The sequence below is a fragment of the Scatophagus argus genome, chromosome 11 (assembly GCF_020382885.2).
Source record: "Scatophagus argus isolate fScaArg1 chromosome 11, fScaArg1.pri, whole genome shotgun sequence".
In the NCBI taxonomy this organism is placed as follows: Eukaryota; Metazoa; Chordata; class Actinopteri; family Scatophagidae; genus Scatophagus; species Scatophagus argus.
The window spans coordinates 11,392,292-11,411,330 of NC_058503.1; the positions used below are offsets into that span (position 1 = coordinate 11,392,292).

At 40.8% G+C, this 19,039-nt stretch overlaps 1 protein-coding gene across 11 annotated transcripts in view; it reads left to right on the plus strand.

Annotated features, from left to right (window-relative positions):
- Positions 1-19,039, plus strand: part of zmp:0000001200 (dedicator of cytokinesis protein 9) — a 72,284-nt gene that overhangs the window by 34,590 nt on the left and 18,655 nt on the right. For all 11 annotated transcript variants that reach the window (XM_046403474.1, XM_046403479.1, XM_046403481.1 and 8 more), the window contains 19 exons: positions 2,276-2,365; positions 5,084-5,166; positions 6,434-6,503; positions 8,925-9,020; positions 9,476-9,610; positions 12,562-12,736; positions 13,838-13,890; positions 14,635-14,709; positions 14,817-14,957; positions 15,489-15,701; positions 16,205-16,327; positions 16,800-16,882; positions 17,410-17,532; positions 17,777-17,856; positions 17,984-18,171; positions 18,300-18,365; positions 18,447-18,539; positions 18,650-18,776; positions 18,919-19,037. In XM_046403474.1, the coding sequence (XP_046259430.1) occupies positions 2,276-2,365; positions 5,084-5,166; positions 6,434-6,503; positions 8,925-9,020; positions 9,476-9,610; positions 12,562-12,736; positions 13,838-13,890; positions 14,635-14,709; positions 14,817-14,957; positions 15,489-15,701; positions 16,205-16,327; positions 16,800-16,882; positions 17,410-17,532; positions 17,777-17,856; positions 17,984-18,171; positions 18,300-18,365; positions 18,447-18,539; positions 18,650-18,776; positions 18,919-19,037 (2,133 nt within the window). The remainder of the gene's footprint in view (positions 1-2,275; positions 2,366-5,083; positions 5,167-6,433; positions 6,504-8,924; positions 9,021-9,475; positions 9,611-12,561; positions 12,737-13,837; positions 13,891-14,634; positions 14,710-14,816; positions 14,958-15,488; positions 15,702-16,204; positions 16,328-16,799; positions 16,883-17,409; positions 17,533-17,776; positions 17,857-17,983; positions 18,172-18,299; positions 18,366-18,446; positions 18,540-18,649; positions 18,777-18,918; positions 19,038-19,039) is intronic.

Consider the following 19,039-nt stretch of genomic DNA (forward strand, 5'->3'; position numbering starts at 1 on the left):
CAAAGTGTTAGTTCAGATGTCAGGACAGGCACATGACTGCAGTGATGATGTTTGCTTTATAAAGTACTGTTTTTCATTTCTCAAACAAATCCATTCCTGTTAAACTTTCTTACGACTGGTTTCATACTTTTTGCTGTATTTGAGCATGATGCATTAGCAGTGAAATATGGCACCACAGCCAAGAAACCTGCCGTATGCTGCTCGATAGTCAGTGATAATTTTCATTAATCAATTATTTTCATCATTAATCAATTCATTATTTGGCCTGTAAAATCCCAGAAAACAGTGAAGATGCATGTCGAAGTTTTATAGTTTAAAAGGTGACAGTCTAAAACCTAAAAAATCTTTACTTTATAATTGTTTGAGCAGCAGATCCTCACCTTTGAGAAGCTGAAATGATGACAAACAATTATTCAACTATAATCAATCAGCTATTAATTAATCAAGGCATCACTGGGCTGAATTTGACGCTGTTATATTTTTGAGGTTATAAACACCTTTGACTGTTGTGTTATTAAAACTTAACTAATGTTTTGGTTGTTTTTTTTTTTCTCATGAGAAACAAACACTGTGTGGTCAAAATAATTTCATCTGTTTCAGTCTGTGGTAAATTGAACTGTAAACCATAGACGTTGAGCACATTTTTGTTCAAAGTGCTTTTCATTTCAATAAAATGTGTTGTGAAAACATAATCGAGGTTTTGTCTGCGTCCCTCACGTCACAGAAAACACAGAGCACATTGACACAGCTGACGAGCATTTGACTCGCACAAGGCCTGAATTCACTTGTTCTCTTTTAACTCAGTCAGCTGAACTGTGATCACTTAATGGTTATATTTATATTTCAGTCTTGCTCTCAGGGATTATTTGTGGTCTAATGCACTTTATTTTTAAATTTCAGAATTAATCCTCTTGCCAAGACCTGATGCTGATCCTGTTGTACGTAGCATAATTTTGCTCAGGGCAGGTTTAATCGAGCTCCTGCTTTCACATGAAAAACCACTAAAACTGACCTGTTGGTTTTCTACCTGAGAGATATACTTTTATCATTAAATACTTATGTATGTGCTTTGACCATCTAGCGACCACCTGCTTTTTTCTGGAGGCAGTCCCAGTGTAGGAGGTTATGGATTTGTCTGATGTTTTTGCCACATTTCAGCCACATGAGGCAAATTCTCTTGCGTCTGTTTCTGTTTCTTGTTTTCTACATAAATACTGAAAGAGCCATCCAAAATACCTTGCAGTTGTTATCATAAGGGAATCAAGGAAATGATGAATGTAATTCAACCACAACTCTGAAGTTGCAATGTGCGTTGTGTTTATAAATGGGGATGAATATTTTTATTCTGTGGTAAAAGTAGTAATAGTGTACACTTAAGCAGTGTTGACCTTATGAGTCAGTACGTGGACGTTCAAACAATGATACCTTGTCATGGAGAGTGTTCTCTTTTTTTCTACGAGGTCTAGTTCGTAAAGGTATTCACTTTATGTGTTAGGCCATATTAGCTTTATCTCAAAGCACAGCTGTTTAGAGGTCAGTGGTGTCACAACATCAGATTTTCACTCCACAGTTTGTTCATGGCCAAGAAGAATTCACGACAACGATACTATTGCGATATCTATAGAAAATTTGAAGAATCGGTCAAATTCATCTTTAATTTTGGTCATTATGTGTTTTGACTCTTTGGTAAGTAAATGGCGCTCAAAATAACGGGCGTATGGAGATGGAAAGAGTCTGTCATCATAACTGCACAAAACCGTTCAAAAAGAGCAATTATACATGATGAGAAGTGAAAATGCAACCAGATGAACTGATAAACAAATGATCCATAAGGCTTAAAATCCAATATCCCGGTTATCGTCAATGCTGTGATATGTTTGTCACTAATAAAACGCTTAAACAAAGCATTCAGGTGCTGGGATGCTGATTACTCAGAGTGCATCTGTACAACAGTGGCCGAGAGCCAGACTCAGGGTGTGTCTGTGGTTCCCGGAGCTGAGCGGTGTGGACAAGCATCCTGCCTCCCTCACACACTGCCTGTTTGAACCCTCAGAAAACCATCAGTCCTTTCTCAAACATAGAATAATATTTAAAAGAACACCCACGAGCAACCGTGTCCAGCTGAGACCACAAACTGTAATAGTGGGAAAAGGTGTCCAGCTTGAGCGATGTCTTCCACATTTTGTTTCAATTTCGCTTTTACGGTGTTGTCATGTTTCCTGTAATTTCCCTCTTCTGTTGCTCTTGTTGAATAAACTGTTACTTTGTTTGACAGATTTCGACTTTGAGGCGGCAAGGGAGAACACTTTACCCTACAGTGCCTGAAAATGCAGAGAGGGAGGCCCAAAGTCTGTTTGTCCAAGAGGTGAGCTGATTTAAAGGAACTCAAAAAAACATGTTTTCCTCATTAACGTTTTAGTTTGATCAATGGCATTCCAAATAAACGCACAATTTTCTGCCAGACTTTTTCACATAAGAGATTTCTGTAGTTGTTTTTGTCTGGGCTCTTCTCACTGGTTTGGAATGAGGAGGGCTTAGATGGAAAATAAAGTGACATTTTAATGAGGATTTAGGAACATTTTAAACAAAAATCTGATGCCGGACCAATGTCAACCAAGTATGACACTCTTAATAAATATCAATATTTAAGTTTTATTATTGTTTATAAAGCCTTGAATATTTAATCCTATTGAGAATTTCTAGCTATAAATGGCATGGCATTAACATGGCATTATCATGTTTGCATTAACATGCACATAGGAGAGCGATTTCTGTATGTTTCTATTAAGCACAGAATATTAAATGAAAACTGCACAAACATAGATGGGTTATATAATAATAGAACTAGGTCTGATACAAGAGGCTAAGCAGTGGTCAGGACAGTATATCACCTGTCTGTAAACCACACAGTCACATCGATGCAGAATACTGACACTAATGTGGGTCATTACCAAATCTGTGACCTAATATTAGCAGCGATGTACGCAGCTCTTCAGGAAGTAGCTTGTAGAAACTGTTACGTAAATGCTGCCTGGGCTCATTAAAGATCATTACTGGAAGCAGCTACAGCGTGTGCTGTATTTCCTCAGTAATATCAATTTATGCCAGAAAACACAGGAATGATGTCTAATTAATTTCCACAGCTCAACACTGTTATCAAACCTCTGGTTATTTTCTGTCTGTGATGGTTTATAATGCTGTCTGTCTGTGCTGAGTCTTGACCATATCTGCTATCTAACTGGTTAAGAAAAGACAGAATGAGTTGTAAACAAGTTGTAAAAACACACACTGAAGTTCCTGAACTGTGTTTATTTAATCTGATTCCAGTGGGAAAAAAAATGTATTGTGAATTATTTCATGTTGGTGCTAAAGTGATGAATTATGGCCGTAGGATGGGGGAGGTGTAGTTCCCTCTAACCATCAGTGGGTTTTTTTTTTCATCCAGCACAAGCACACTGCCTTTACTGTCTTTTTAAGCCAGCCACCAGCTGGTTGCTGACAGTATACCATCCAGGTCAAAAGTCAGGCCATTGGGAGCCTTGTCTGAACTCATAAAGATACTAAAACTCATGCGTCATGTGTTATGTGACATCACTGGGACAGCTGTGCGGATCAACCCAGCGGGAGCCTCTCTGTTTCCGATCGCTCTCCTGATCGGGTTGCGTTTTGTCTCCCTGACGGAGCAGTTCTTGTAAATGGCACGTATTTCTGCAGCACAGATACCAGCGAGCTGCTGCTATCACTGACTCTAACAATGAACAGATGTCTCCTTTCCCAGTAAAGGGAGATAGAGATTCATTCCCTCCCACTTTGTACTGGAGGGTGGTCATACTAAGTTGGCGTGTGAACGTTCACCATACGCTCCTTTTCCTTTAGGGATTTCACTGCATAGAGGCTTTAATTGTTCCTCAGAACAACCACTGTGTTGTGACTGTGTTTTACCGGGATGCATAAAAGCAATTTTAGGGAAATACTTTGTTAGCCGCTGCATTTTGTTCAGCTTTCATAGGTTTCGTTTACTGTTCAAGGGATATCTGCTGAAATCTGAGGATTGTCAGACTGTCTTAGAGTGTAGAAGCTGTACACATCTCGGAGAGTGCTACGCCTATGAAAGCAGAGGGATGGAGGTGTCTGGTCTTGACTGGAAAGAAGGATGCGTCAAACAAAAAAGAAAGTACCTCTGGTTTTACCACATCGATTTTGATCACTATTTGTCCATTTTGAGTCCTACAGTGTTATGGGATTGTTATCCTAAACTTTTTACAGGTCCAGCATATAGGATTTATGGTCATGTAGTGGCAAAAATTGAATATAATATTCATAGTTCATATATAATCACCTGAAACTGTATTTTTTTAATCTCAAAGTGAGCCTTTTTTATATGATGAGGGATCAGACTGGTTTCCAGTGAGTCTGCCACGTTGCTCTGCCATGTTTCTCCACTGGTTCTGGATAGGGTCTTTCACTTTCTAGTGGCCACTTGAGAGGAGGGTGAGCTGAAGGGTGTCCATTTGGTTGTAACGTACAGCCACACTACTAGCCGTCGCTAAATCTTACACATAATTTTAATGGTTAATGGTGTCAGTGTGCTTCACCTGAAGTGCCAGACATATAGTCGAACAGCGTCTTCCTCCCATAGCTTTTCAGCATTCCAGTTGGGAAGGCTGCCTCTTACTGTAACTTTTTCCAGTTCTACCGCTCCACAGTTTTGCCCGTTTCATGTAGCAATTGACCAGTTGTGACAAACAAAAAGTTGTGAGTATGCGTGTGAGTGCAACACCATGAGTATCTTCAAGGAACGATTGTGTGTACTATTATTCCCACATTTAAACAATTACTGCATCTTGTCTCGCTCTCTCTCTCCCCGCCTTTGAGTTTGGCCTTTCTGAACATCCACAAACACTCGTGCCGTCAGACATGTCAGAACAACACATCTTGCAAACTTGTTCCTTTGAGCCATACTGAGACCTTAATACAGCCCTAAAGTACCGCTGCAATCTATATTTTATAGCACACTGTATGACACACTGTACTGTACTGTATGCCATGGTGGCCTTGTAATCGGTTTCCGTTGTCTTGTCAGTGCATTAAGACCTACAAGTCTGACTGGCATGTCGTCAACTACAAGTATGAGGACTATTCTGGAGACTTTCGCCAGCTTCCAAAGTAAGTCTTGACATACTGCACACTATACTGACAGATTTAATGTGCTGCTGTGCCACAACATTCTTGCGATGGGCAAGTAAGAACAGCTACTGCATATAATGTATGGATGCCAGAGGCTTTGAAGTTAAAGACACGGTGCACCCACAGTCGCACAGTCCTTCGTGCATTTAGGTCACCTAGACACCTAGGTCACGTTTTTGTTTTTTCCTGACTCTGACAAAATGTTTTTGTGACTTAATTACACGGAAACACGGTGTAATAATTCTTATTTCCTTGCAACAAAAGACTGTTTCCTTTTTACGATGCACTGGATAATTCAAAACTGTGGCCAGTGTGGAAACCACCCTCATTGTCCGGAGATTGTGTCATCAGCTCCAGCCTCTTCCCTGAAGACTATCCATTTTACCGCCAATATGTTAGGATATGAGTTGACAATGACCTTATGACTTTGATATTACCATCGCTGCCAAATGTTCTGTCACTTTACTGAATCTAGGGAAGTTAAAACAATACACCATGATGTGGGTTGCTTGTTAAAAATTATTTTCAGTCACAGTGATTCGTACCCTTGGCCCGTTTTTCATTTTCCAGCATTCAGTATACACCTTAACATGTCTCAATGAGCAGTCAAGTGGTGCTTTTCAACACTCCTGGATTTTGCATTTGCCATGATGTTGCCTTTTTCGGACTCTCTTGAGATGACTGCAAATATGCAACGTTAATTTAAAAAAAAAAAAAAAATGACAAACACATGAGGGAAAAAATGACATAATCTTAGTCACACCACTTCAGACCACATGTGCTAGAAAGATTTGTAGACTGAAAGCAAATAAGCCAAACTCAGTATGCCATGGATATCCAGTGCTGTTAAATGATGAAGATTTCACTTGCTAGCAATTAAAAGTACCTAAACATCAGAAGAAAATGTGTTAATTGAAAGTGGTAAACAAAGGTAATATTTTATGAGCCTGTATGTTTAACATCTAAAATATTATTATTTATTTGAATTAATTTTAAGTAACTGGTATCCATCCATCCATCCGTTTTCTATACCGCTTATCCATCAGGGTCGCGGGGGAAGTAACTAGTACCAGAAGCTAAATGTGTTCGAGTAAAAACATAGTATGGTATTTTATTCTGAAATGCATCTTTTGAAGGACAGTCAAAATTGTTACAGTTATCAATGCAGGTACAGGTACTTGGACCTGTTGTGATCTCGTTAACACCAGCTATAGATGCCTTTTAATGAGAATGGATTCTTTTACAGCAAAGTGTCCAGGCCTGACAAACTGGCTGTCCATGTATTTGAAGTGGATGAGGATGTTGACAAAGATGAGGTGAGTCTGTGTCTAACTTTATGTTTTTTGCTAGTGAACTGACTGTTTCTCGAGTGTATTTTTGGTCCGGATTATTTACTTTATTAGAAACTGGGCCCAGAAAGGATTGCATGCTGCTAAATGTGTCTAATTCGAGTCATCAGCTTTGCCTGCTTTTATTGTAGCTGTTAAACAGATAAAAGGCATTTTTGTGTCTAATAGCTGAATTTAATGGAAAGAATTAAGTGTAATTAGACCTAAAGACTTTTAATGACACACCACATCTCAAACCTTTTCAGACAGCATTTGGATCTTTTCATCCTCTTCTTATTCATGTATGACCGAGTGGGTGTGTGTGTTTTTGTGCAGATTAAAATGAATATTTGTTGTCTTTGGAATGACTTGGAGGAGTGCGCAACGAGGAGGCTCATAAGTCACCTGACAGACGCTCAGATTTGGTGGGAGTCTTCAAAGATGACAAATATGTTGGCTGAATTTAACATGTTGTAAGGTCGTGCTACCTTGCAAGATGTATGATGATGATCCCGACCTTTGTTCCACACATGATATGTCAAATTGCACCTCCTGTAGGCAACAAAATGTCCCATGATATTCACTGAAATACACAGTTGACACACAAGACCTGCACACCGTGCACAGTGTGTGTTTTCACTTTACATGTGTGTTAGTCAATGCAGCTGTCACTGTCTGTCCTGTTCTCAAATTACCCTTCAATCAAGTCCTGCTTGCCTCTAGCTCTTCTTCCACTGAAAGATTTATATTAAATGGAGCAGATGAAAGAATCCCCAGAATAAATCATTCATTATTTATTATTTTGTGATTGTGTGCTTTGGACCACATGCAACACTTGTTTGTGTGATTTCTTCTTTGTCTGACCATAGTTTAGTTAAGGCAACTGTTTGGCTGGCTGATATTCTTTCTGTACTTGATGAAGTTTTCTGGGGCAAACTGGAGTTCAGAGAGAACGAACGCAGTGGTTTGTCTGCCTCTCTGGGGACTGGTGAATGTTGTCTAGACACTAACGAAAAGAAACAGGTACTGAACCTTTCCAGATGCTTTTCAGATCACTCGACAAGGCATGCTGAAATTATTATAATTCCTGCCAGCACTTTAAAAGCCCCTTCTGCTTTATTAGTCTGAGAGAAGAAGAAGAAGAAGAAGTGATGCTGGGCCAGGATGAAGACATCTTGAAAGGCCATCCACTCTACTCATTGTCCTCACTGTAGTCTTTCAGGGTCGAGAGGTGTAACAGCAAATGACATGTCCTCTGTTTCATCCAGGGCTGATCTAAACCAGGACTGGGCTTTAGAGTTTGTCCTCGTCTCTCCTTCCTTCATTACTCTCCTAATTGGTTTATTTTTGCAGGTCACGATAGCTGGCGGATCACGGTGGCTTTGTGTCCCATGGTATGGGAGGGACATGACCTCATGCTGAAAGAGGGAGACGTTTGGGTCCGTGTGTCACGGATCTGCCGTGAAGATGGAGATATTTATTTTGTTTAACTGTCACAGTTTGTTTAAAGTCCCTCTGCCTGCTTGTTTGGACTTAGACAGACCTACATGACACTGGGGGCTCTGTGTCATCTCAAACCACAACATCAAAGATTTTCTGCCCAGTGAGGCAAGGCTGAGGCCCGTGATATGATGATCCACTGCGTTTTCACAGTGGATCATCATGACTTCCAGATGAAGTCGAGTGTTGTTTAAGAAAAAGCTGCCTGTGAGTTGTGAGAAAGAGAAAGAGTTGTGTTGTCTCTGCATATTCGTTTATTTTGACAGTTTTTCGGGAGCATGTGACAGTTTTTTGATGTATGAGGTTAGTTACACCTTGTACTAACGTGAGTGTGAAATGCTTTCACTCCACTGGTACAACTGTGATTACACCTATCAGCCACAACATTAAAACTACCTGCTTAATATTTGGTATGTCTTCCATGTGCTGCCCAAACAGCTCTGGTCTGTCAGGGGAAGGCACACAGGACCTCTGGGGGTATTTTGTGGTCACTGGAATGTTTGATCCTTTGGGTCCTGTGCGTTCAGGGTGGGAGGCTGGATTTGGATTATTCCGGTTCATGTTCCAGCTTCTTGTTCAGGTTGGGATTCTCAAGACATTCCTGAGCTGTTTTCAAAACGTGACGGGAAAAGCCGTTGCCGTGGAGGGTGGGGGTGTATTTGGTCTGCAATGTTTAGGTGGGTGCTGTGTGTCAAAGAACATCCACGTGATTGCCAGCAGCCAAGGTTTCCCCGTAGAACACTGCGTGGTAAACAGATGATTAATGTTATTCACTTCACTTGTCTGGTTTTAATGTTGTGGCTGACTGGTGTGTATTACAGCATATGAAAAACTTACTGATATTTGTTTTCCCTTATTACTGTATGTACTGCATGTATTGTGTATTAAATTGTCTGGTGTCTCCTGCAGGACACGGCCTCCCTAGGGTCCCAGAAAGGTGGGATTTCAAAACATGGCTGGCTGTATAAAGGCAACATGAACAGTGCCATCAGCGTCACCATGAGGGTGAGACATTTAGAACTGGCATGATTTGTCAGTCGTTTAACTGTTGTTATGTCGAACACTATCAAGATGAAGGAATTTTACAAAAACAAAATTAAAAAACATCAACAGGCCACATGGGTCTCAGTCAGTTGTCCATATTGTCCTTAATTGTATTATTTAAACAAGACTGTGGCTTAAACACATAATTTTTCCATCACAAACCTTCATGTCTAATGAATTTTGTTTAAATAGCCCACAGTCCTGACTGTAACCATCCAGTGTTTAAATATGGGATGTTTAGTTTTGTACCAGATTGTATTTTTTGTTTTTTTTTTTGTGTGTGTGTTTTTTTGTGCAGGTGTCTTACTGGCAGTCTAGTTTTATTCTGTAGAAAAGTAAAATTCTTATATTCCAAAAACTGCCTTTTGTTTTCCAGTAATTTAAAGTTGATTATTATTTTTTTTGTTTTGTTTCAGTCATTCAAGAGGAGGTATTTCCATCTAACCCAGCTTGGGGACGGCTCTTATATTCTGAACTTCTACAAGGATGAGAAGATCTCCAAAGAGCCCAAAGGAACCATTTTCTTGGACTCCTGTATGGGTGTGGTTCAGGTATGCTCTGAGATATTCCAGTCATTTCTGTCTGGGTGGCAGTCACTGTTTAACTGACTTACAGGTCTGGTCCCCTGTGGAAACCTAAACACCGCTTACCGGGAATAAACTGTGAATACGGACATGGCAGCTTCCTCTCTCTCAATTATTTCCTGTCCTAATTATTGTATTTTCCAACATGGCAGAGTAAAACATAAGCTATACTAGGGAAATTTTCAAGACTAATTTCTCAAACAGTGATGGACTGCGGCTGGAGAGTGTCTGTGAGACCCTCTCCCTGAAACCTGAGCTCTTTCCTCCCCAGGGTCCTGCTTTACTGCTGACTCTCAGCTGGTGAAACAAGGTGAATGCTGAGGTCTCACTTCCGCGCACTTTCCATCGGCCTCACAATCAATGCCACGTGCAAATGTCTGAATGTAGGCCAGGATTCACTGGGTGCATTATCATCTGTCCATCATATCAGGAGTTGGAAAGAACCCGATTTTACTGATGTGTCAGCCAGCTGGCATTAATCAGATTTGTTTATTGGTGAATGAGATGGAGGGTTTAGGGTTTTTCCGGGACTGTCTGATTCCTTTTTTGTGGAAGGGGAGAGTAACGAGCCCAAAATGTCAAAGGAGGAGAGGGGTACGTTGGTTATTTGAATGTCTTTTGGAAGTTTCATCAGTGCAGGCTGTGCTGTCCACCGGGTTCCCCGAACCTCCAAACCTCCCAGTTTTCAACCACAGAGCTTCACTCTGCTACATTCCCCAGTGGTGGAAAAAGTGAATTAAGAATTTACCTCCCGGTTCAGTCCAGTCTGATGAGACACAGATTGAACGGTTTTCTGTGTCATAAAATATGTTTTTAACAAGACGTCACAAAAACAGAAGGTTTGCGTTCATATATGTCGTATCATAAAACTTGTTTCTCAAATGATTACAGTAAAACGAAGTGGTGGATATACAATCAGAAATAAATTGTTGGTTTAAATAGAAAATGAAAAGAATAAAACTAAAGAATAAAAAATAAAACAATTAGATTTTGAGTGATTAGAAGGACACCTACTGATGTCCATTTGTGTGCAAGGGTAAATACTGTTGTACATTTTCAGTAATAATCCACAGATCAACTGTGTAGACATTCAAAAACTATGAAAAAACAAACAAACAAGCAACCTGAAAGAGTCTGACTGGATTCTAAATAGACACTTAACAAACAGAGATATCTCAAATGTGGTGCAGATTACTCAGATTTATTCTTTGATAAAGTGGGAACAAAAGCTGCACCACAGAAAGACAGAAAGTTCTGCAGCCAAAACTGTCAAATAACACTGCCTCCAAAACATGATTTCTTTTAATTTAGATTTTATTCATCGAAACTCAACTTGAGCAGATGCTCTCGAAATATGTTGTTATTTAGTCAATCATATGCCAATTACCACACACATAATCCAATCAGGAAATCGTTTGGTTGGTGACCATGCTGCTGCTAATGGGGAATACATTCATTCAGTAACACTTATATTATTGCACAATACCTAGTATAGTATATAGTCAAGGGGTTTTCTCGGCCAGCAGCAGAAACTGCTCCATGAGTGGAGCACCAGATGTTTAACTCTGCAGCTGTATTGGCATGTGAAGTGACATCATACTGAGCCTCAAGCTGCCTCTGAGCTTTGTTAAAGGTCCAACATATGCTCAAACGCGCTAAGAATTTCAGATGTCAATTAGGTGAACGGTGGTCCATGTTGGGTTAACAATGACTCACATAACTGATAACTGTGAGCTGAGCTTCTATTTTATCTTTTCTTTTCTGCTCCTTCACTGCCATAAGAATGCAGATACAATATTCTAAAAATACTTGTGCAGTTGCTTCGTCTAGAAAATTTAGACTGCTTCTCGTACCTATCAGATGATTCAGTCTGTTCATCAGGACTCCAGTTTTCTTTCTCCTCTGCATGTTCATGGAGCCAGTCTGCAGATAATGAGTCTCTCCCCCCCGAGTCACTCCCACTCTGATCTTTCAACATCCCATGCAGGCTACAGTGATAACCATAACATAACAATCCACCGACTGCTCACAATAATGAGATGACCTCCCCATTCCTCTGAAGAAATATTGCTTGAATGCTTCAAAATGTTTAAGCAACAGACCACGACATCATGGACAAACTGCAGCTGAATAAGCACTTACAGGTCCTGATTGGGCTGTAATAGAGAAATGCTATGAACCCAAAATGGGACAGCAACATCAAGGCTGTTTGGAGGTCACAGTTCAACTCTACAGATTGGTCTTGTTTTCTGTTTCTCCATCCTGCTTCAGAAAGTCTCTGTTGCGGTCCTGGCAGAGCTGGAGGCTTTGTTAGCAGATGGAAACACTCCCTGACTCACACTGTGCATTTGCTTTCTGTGGTAGTTAAATTAGATCAGTGGTTAAGCTTACCATCCCTTTCCAAAACAGTGACGCACGCTTTGTAGATTTTTGCTAAATACTGTCATTTTATGTCCAGCATATTGTCAATTGAATATTTACTTTGCATACACATCCGGGTTTTTGGGAATACCAGGAAAAGAGTGAGAGGTGAAATTAAAGTGAAGCAAGCAATGATTTAGATCATAAAACTAAGAATCTGCTGCCTTCTGGTGAGCTGGCAGTCGTTAGATGTTAGCTTTGGATAGTAAGATGAAACATTCCTTCAGCCCTGCCATGTCCACAGTTTTGATTTTTAAATGTAACAAAAGCCTGAACCCAATCAATCATTCAATATCAGATATCAACACTCTTGGCAATGAAACCTCCCTCTTGTCAACAACAAGAAGTCTTTGTTCTGACTTTTTTGTTCCACACTCTTGAATAATTTCTTATCTTCCAAGTTTATATAATTCATATGTTTTGTTTTTTTTTCTCCCCCTCTGTTCTCATCTTTCTCCTTTTTTCTTATCTCATCTCCTCCTGTGTTGTGGCTACAGAATAACAAGGTTCGGCGGTTTGCTTTTGAGCTGAAGATGCAGGATAAGAGCACCTACCTGCTCGCTTCGGACAGCGAAGGAGAGATGGAGGATTGGATCAACACTCTGAACAAGATCTTGCACAGCAGCTTTGAGATTGCTATGCAGGAGAAGAGGAATGGAGACATCCATGATGGTGTGTATTTTTCCACCACCTGAGGGAGCACAAATATGAAGTGGAGTATTATTTTGTGCTTGACAAAATATTATCCAGCCTCTTGTTGAGAAACGATTGGTGTTTTTCACAGTCTTGTAGAAATCTCTTCTTGCGGGTTGAAACATGTCAACTTTCATGTGATCGCACTAGATAAATTATGTGACAAATAAAATGTTTGGTTTTGAAAAGCCATCAGCGATAGTCCAGACAACATGAGCTATAATTTGAGTTACTTTTTAAGAATGAATATCCAGCTCGAGCTTTTGATTACTTCTGATTTTAAACTAAATATCTGAGTTATGGACAAGACGTCAGTTTGGGTTTTTGGAAAACGTGATGAACATTTTTTGCTGTCATCAGACATTTTACAGAGAATTAATTAAGAAAGTAGTTGAAAGAATAACTGATGATGAAAGTAATAATTTATTGCAGCCTGAAAAGTTCACTAAACAGTAATTAATGTAGCTGATTAAAGAAGCTGCAATGGTGATATTTTGTAAACTAACATCCTAAGATGAAAAATGCCCTCAGTTATTTTATGTGGAATAATAATCCACTCTTGAAAATCTGGTAAATCCACCCATCATTATCAGTTTATTTACTCAGGGATATTGTAATGTACCTGAGGATGTTTTCAATGAGACCTTGTTCATTCAAAACAACATCCACTCATTACTAGTGGCTCATGTCTTCCTGGCCATGTGGCAATGTGATACCAGACCACCCAGGTTTTTAATACTCACCTCCTGTCTCATAGGAGGCTTAGCCATGGAGGAAAGAGGCTCAATGCCTCTGAACAAAACGCTCCACTAATCTCCCTTAACTCCTCAGGTTTTATTAATCATGCATAGGAAAAAAACATTTTGCTTGAGGAGATCTCTGAGCTGTCTTAAAATATGCCATTGAGATCTGCAGTATCTTCATCTCAATCCTGGCTGATTCTTCTGCACTTGAATTACCGTTTACCAAACTTTCACATGTCAGTAAGGAATTAAGGAAGTTTTACAACACAAGGGGGGGTTCTGTTTATGCTCTTTAATCTTTTGCCTACATTGAATGATTTCTTGTATTTTCCTCAAGATGATGACCTTGGAAAGTCAGACAGTTCCTCTGGCAGCATGGACAGCTTTCAGGTAGGTCCTGCTTTCTCAGCAGGATGCTCAAACATTCAGCACATCATCACAGAGTTGAAGCATTAAACCTCTGCTCCTCACTGAAGTTGCCACAAACATGTGGCTCGAATTTAGATTTAGTGTTACTGGTTACACACCTAATTTGTCAGTAATTCATTTGTTTTTGTGGATCTGGCTTGACATTAAACACAGGCCACTTGTCCCATGATGCACTAAAACTTCTCAGAACAACCTCTTCAGTGTGACTTCTGCCATTCAGAGTATTATTTGGCTTTCATCCAAAAAGCTCTTAAAGCATGCATTCCACAACACCTGCATCAAGATTTTTGAGGATAGAAACATCTGTTTTTAAATCACTAGCTGACTGATGAGTTACAGGGTTTTTTTTTCTCCTGGATATTTGGTGTTTTAGAAGAAGGCTCTTCATGCTGCTATAGCGCTGAGTGGTACAGAATAGTAAAGCCATATGTGCGTGGTAACAGTTACATGGGAAACAGCTTGGCAGGTTACTGTCTGCTGCGCTGAAATGTATGCTGGTACCACCTGACTCTCACCACTGAGCCTGCCTGCCCATTGTGATCAGCTTGTAAAACTTGAAGCTTCATTTCCAGATGGACGCCAGTGTCAAAAAAAAAATCCTCTAATGTTAAAAACAACTGAGTGGAAATCTCTGAAATGATGCTTCTGGCACGTCAGACAGTTGGTGGTTTCAGTCAGTTTGGGAAATGCCTTTCTTTTCCTCAGAGCTCAAGAGACATAGAGTCTAGGATGAGGAGCGAGACCAGATTGAAGCTTTTCACCCTGGATCCTGACACACAGGTATGTAAAGCACCTTTGAGTTTGTTTATTCTCATGGGGTAATAAGAATCAACCTAACACTCCCTAATGGACTGTTAACATCTTCCACTGCATTCCATTGTCTTTAGAAACTAGATTTCTCAGGAATAGAGCCGGACGTGAAGCAGTTTGAGGAGAAGTTTGGCAAGCGCGTTCTGGTGAACTGCAATGACCTCTCGTTCAACCTGCAAAGCTGTGTGGCCGAGAACGAGGAAGGACCAACAACAAACGTAAGATGGGCCACAGTAGGCCCTAAATAACAGAAATATCACCATTTGGGTGACTAAAGAGGGATGAGGTGGTTTGCTTGAGTGGCCGGATGGACTCCCCTCATCATCTGAGCCTCTGAAAGACTCCCGTTGGCCTAGCAACCTGGCTGCTAGCTCAGTCATGACGAACAATCTGTGTAATGGAGTCTGATGTCCTGCTGTCCCTCTCAACAGAATCTGTCAGTTAAATGTGCAGCATGCTCTGTCTCCACAGAGATACTGACATCACACACACACACACACACACACACACATGCAGAGCAGACACTTTGAGATGTGTTCAACCAGCTCCCTCCACCGAAATATTAATGGAATAGCTACTATCTATAACTAGTGATGATTACGTGTGCTGTCAGAGTCCTGTTGTCAGGATGTTGAAGCAATCATGAAAGTGGTCTACTGCACAGTAAATATGTTGCTACCAGTTGTGAAAATTATGTGATGATGAAGAATCATCAGCATTATTTCTTTGTTACTCTTCTCCTTCTCCAGGTGGAGCCATTTTACGTCACTCTGTCACTGTTTGACATTCAGAACAGCAGGAAGATCTCCTCTGACTTCCACGTGGACCTAAATCACCCGTCTGTAAGGGCCATAGTGCCCAATAATGCCAGTCAGTTTATGAATGGTGGAGGTGACACCCACACTGAGGGGCAACGGTTGGTCCATGGGGTGCCAGAGGCGGCCTTAAAGTATCCTAGACAGGTAAGCCATGTAAAAGAAGAAGAATACGAGCTTTGGGCAACAATAACAGTCATAACATGAAGACATATTTCAGGTCTAACTTCATGTTCCCCAAGTCAGTTTTAATATGTTAGCCTGCTAACATTTGCTAATTGGCACTCCATTAAGTGCAACTGAGGCTGATGAGTTTTGCTGGTGCTGTGTCATAAACCAATTTGACAAATTAAAATTTTAAATGACTGGTGATGTGAGAGGGAAAGTCTTGGAGGTCACTGAAGACTTTATGATCCCTCTTCTGGGGAACACGAATGCAGTCACAATTGCTGAGATATTTCAGACAAAAGTGATGGACAAAGTGACAAACCCACATTGCCATCTGTGCTAGCGAGTCTAAAAATCATTATGCTTGCTCAACAGCTCCCTTACCCCAATGTGTCTTTAGTTTCATATTCAAAACTATCAGTTCATAAGTAGAATACATATTTAACACTGAGGAAATTCCAACACCTTCACCGTCTCCGCAGGGAGTGTTCTCTGTAACGTGCCCCCACCCAGATATCTTCCTGGTGGCTCGCATAGAGAAGGTGCTTCAAGGAGGGATCAACCACTGCGCCGAGCCGTACATGAAGAGTTCAGACTCCACCAAGGTACTGACCCACCCATGAACTTCCATCACTGTCCTCCTCACAAGCAAGTATGTTCCTCGGGCTCAGCAGATTCCACCAGATTATTCCACATTATACACAGATAATCATCCTTGTTTTGAAGTGCTGAGACTTCTTGTGCAGAGTTCTCAACAGAAGCATTGACTTTGGCTGTACCAATGTGGTTCTGCACCCTGTAGGGACTGTGGTGGGTAGTAATGTGATTCAGGCGAGAAACACTTTTAAGTATGTTGTGTGTGTGTGTGTGTGTGTACACACTGGACACACAACACTGAAAACCTGCTTGCATATGTATGTTGTTTTTTGAAGTGTGTGAGGAGGGCATGTTATCAAGATGTATCTATGTGTGTCTGTGTTGAGACTGGCAGTTTGTTGAATATGTTAAAGTACTGCAGAGCTGAGACCAACTTGCATGTCTTGGTGGAAGTCATGCTGAGTTCCTGTTTTCCACTAGGTGGCGCAGAAGGTCCTGAAAAATGCCAAGCTGGCATGTAGCCGGTTAGGCCAGTACAGGATGCCTTTTGCCTGGGCAGCGAGGTACTTTATCTCTTACATTTTCAACTCTATTTTCTGTCTGTATAGATAAAGATATCAGCCCCCACAGACACACAATACAGTGGCTTTACAATAGTGGTTTAAATAAAACAAACCTAAATCGCATATTATAATTATATACAATTAAACCTACATGGAGGAGAAGAGAATGAACCAAAACATGTCCTTATGTACTCTCTTAATCACTTTCATTATGTGATTATGAGTTGCTTTTTTATTTTTTCTGTAGTGTACCTGGATAACAGTTCATTGGTCCACATCTATATGACCAATATAAAAATAAATCAGTTGCATATAATAATTTGAATTTGCTCACTCAATCTGCAACATTAGTTAATTCCATGTTCCGTTGTAATTCCTTTGTAATGACAAAATAAAAAGGTCAATCAGATCTCTAAATAACTGTTATTTGCAGAGCTAGACAATAAATATTTGACTTGTCCACACCAATAAAGTAGGTGTGTGCAGATCAACAGAAATGTCCCTTACACTTCCTTTCCTTCTTGCAGGCCTTTGTTCAAAGATGCTTCAGGGACACTCGACAAAAGTGCTCGTTTCTCGGCTCTGTACAGACAAGACAGCAACAAGCTGTCTAATGAGGATATGCTCAAGCTGCTGGCGGATTTCAGAAAGTTAGTAATGCGTGTATGAGTGCTCTGTGTTATAAATTGTTTGAGTAGTCTCACAGATGTTCTGGAAAGGAAAATATGGAAGATATGCTCCTATAGGCTGTACTTTGGAAAATACCAGTCAGTTTTGAAAATAAAATGTTTGCTCACATCTGTGAATGTGTGTATATACCATTTGTCTCTGCGCACTCTAGTCTTTGGTAGATGACGGCAAAGACTTAACTGGAGTTTATTTTCCTCTCCGCAGGCCAGAGAAGATGGCCAAGCTGCCTGTAATCCTCGGAAACCTTGATGTTACCATTGACAATGTAGCACCTAACTTGACAAGTAAGACCCCTAAATTGGCTCCTTGCAGCCCGCGTGAGAGATGAAAGCTGTTTCAGCTCAGACCAGATCAGTCACGTTGTCTGCAGGCTGTTTATTTAGTCTCCTTCCCTCCTGCTTCTGTATATAGATTGTGTTACCTCAACCTACATTCCTGTGAAGCAGTTTGATGTCAGTGAGAAGACCAACATCTTCTTTGAAGTGGAGGAGTTTGTGCCGTCCATAGCCAAATGCTCTCAGCCTTTCACCACCTACAACAACCACCTCTATGTCTACCCAAAGCACTTGAAGTACGACAGCCAAAAGTCATTTGCAAAGGTATCACAAGCAAGCCGTTTTGATGGCTTCGTCTCCTACATGAAGCCTCAGAGTTTCCTGTGTTATACAGTAAACCTTTTTCTCATAGAGTGGCTAACTGGGCCAGTTTTCCTCATGTCTGTCTTCAGGCTAGAAACATAGCTGTGTGCATTGAGTTCAAGGACTCTGATGAGGAAGAGGCTGTTTCCCTGAAGGTAGAACTCAAAAGCTTTTCCAGATTCCCTGATGGACATCCTCTCACATCACAGGAACTAACTACTGTTATGATTCCACAGTGCATCTATGGCCGACCTGGAGGACCCTTGTTTACCAAAAATGCTTTTGCTGCAGTATTACATCACCAGCACAACCCCGAATTCTACGATGAGGTAAGACACACTGAACCAAATGTGTTAAAACGCAGTGATGAGTGCCACTGGTGTGTGTATCAGTCACAACAGTCAATGTCTGAGTATTTTTTTGTGCTCTTATTCCTTAGTATAAGATTGAGCTGCCAACTCAGCTCCATGAGAAACATCATCTGCTGTTCACCTTCTACCATGTCAGCTGTGATAGCAGCAGCAGCAAGGCCAGCACGAAAAAGAGAGACCTAATTGAGACTCAAGGTAACAAACTGAAGCAGCGCTGAATCTCACAGTCACAACATTTAAACTATCTGTATTAGACTTGTGAACAAACTTGTTTTCTTTACTGGCTCGAAGCATCAGGCTCTCAGCTGACTAATTTGGCTTCTGTGTATCGTCTCAGTGGGATACGCATGGCTCCCCCTGCTGAAGGATGGTCGGGTGATCATGAATGAGAACCAGATCCCTGTGGCTGCCAACCTGCCTGCTGGATACCTCAGTTGCCAGGAGGGTGCAGGCAAGGT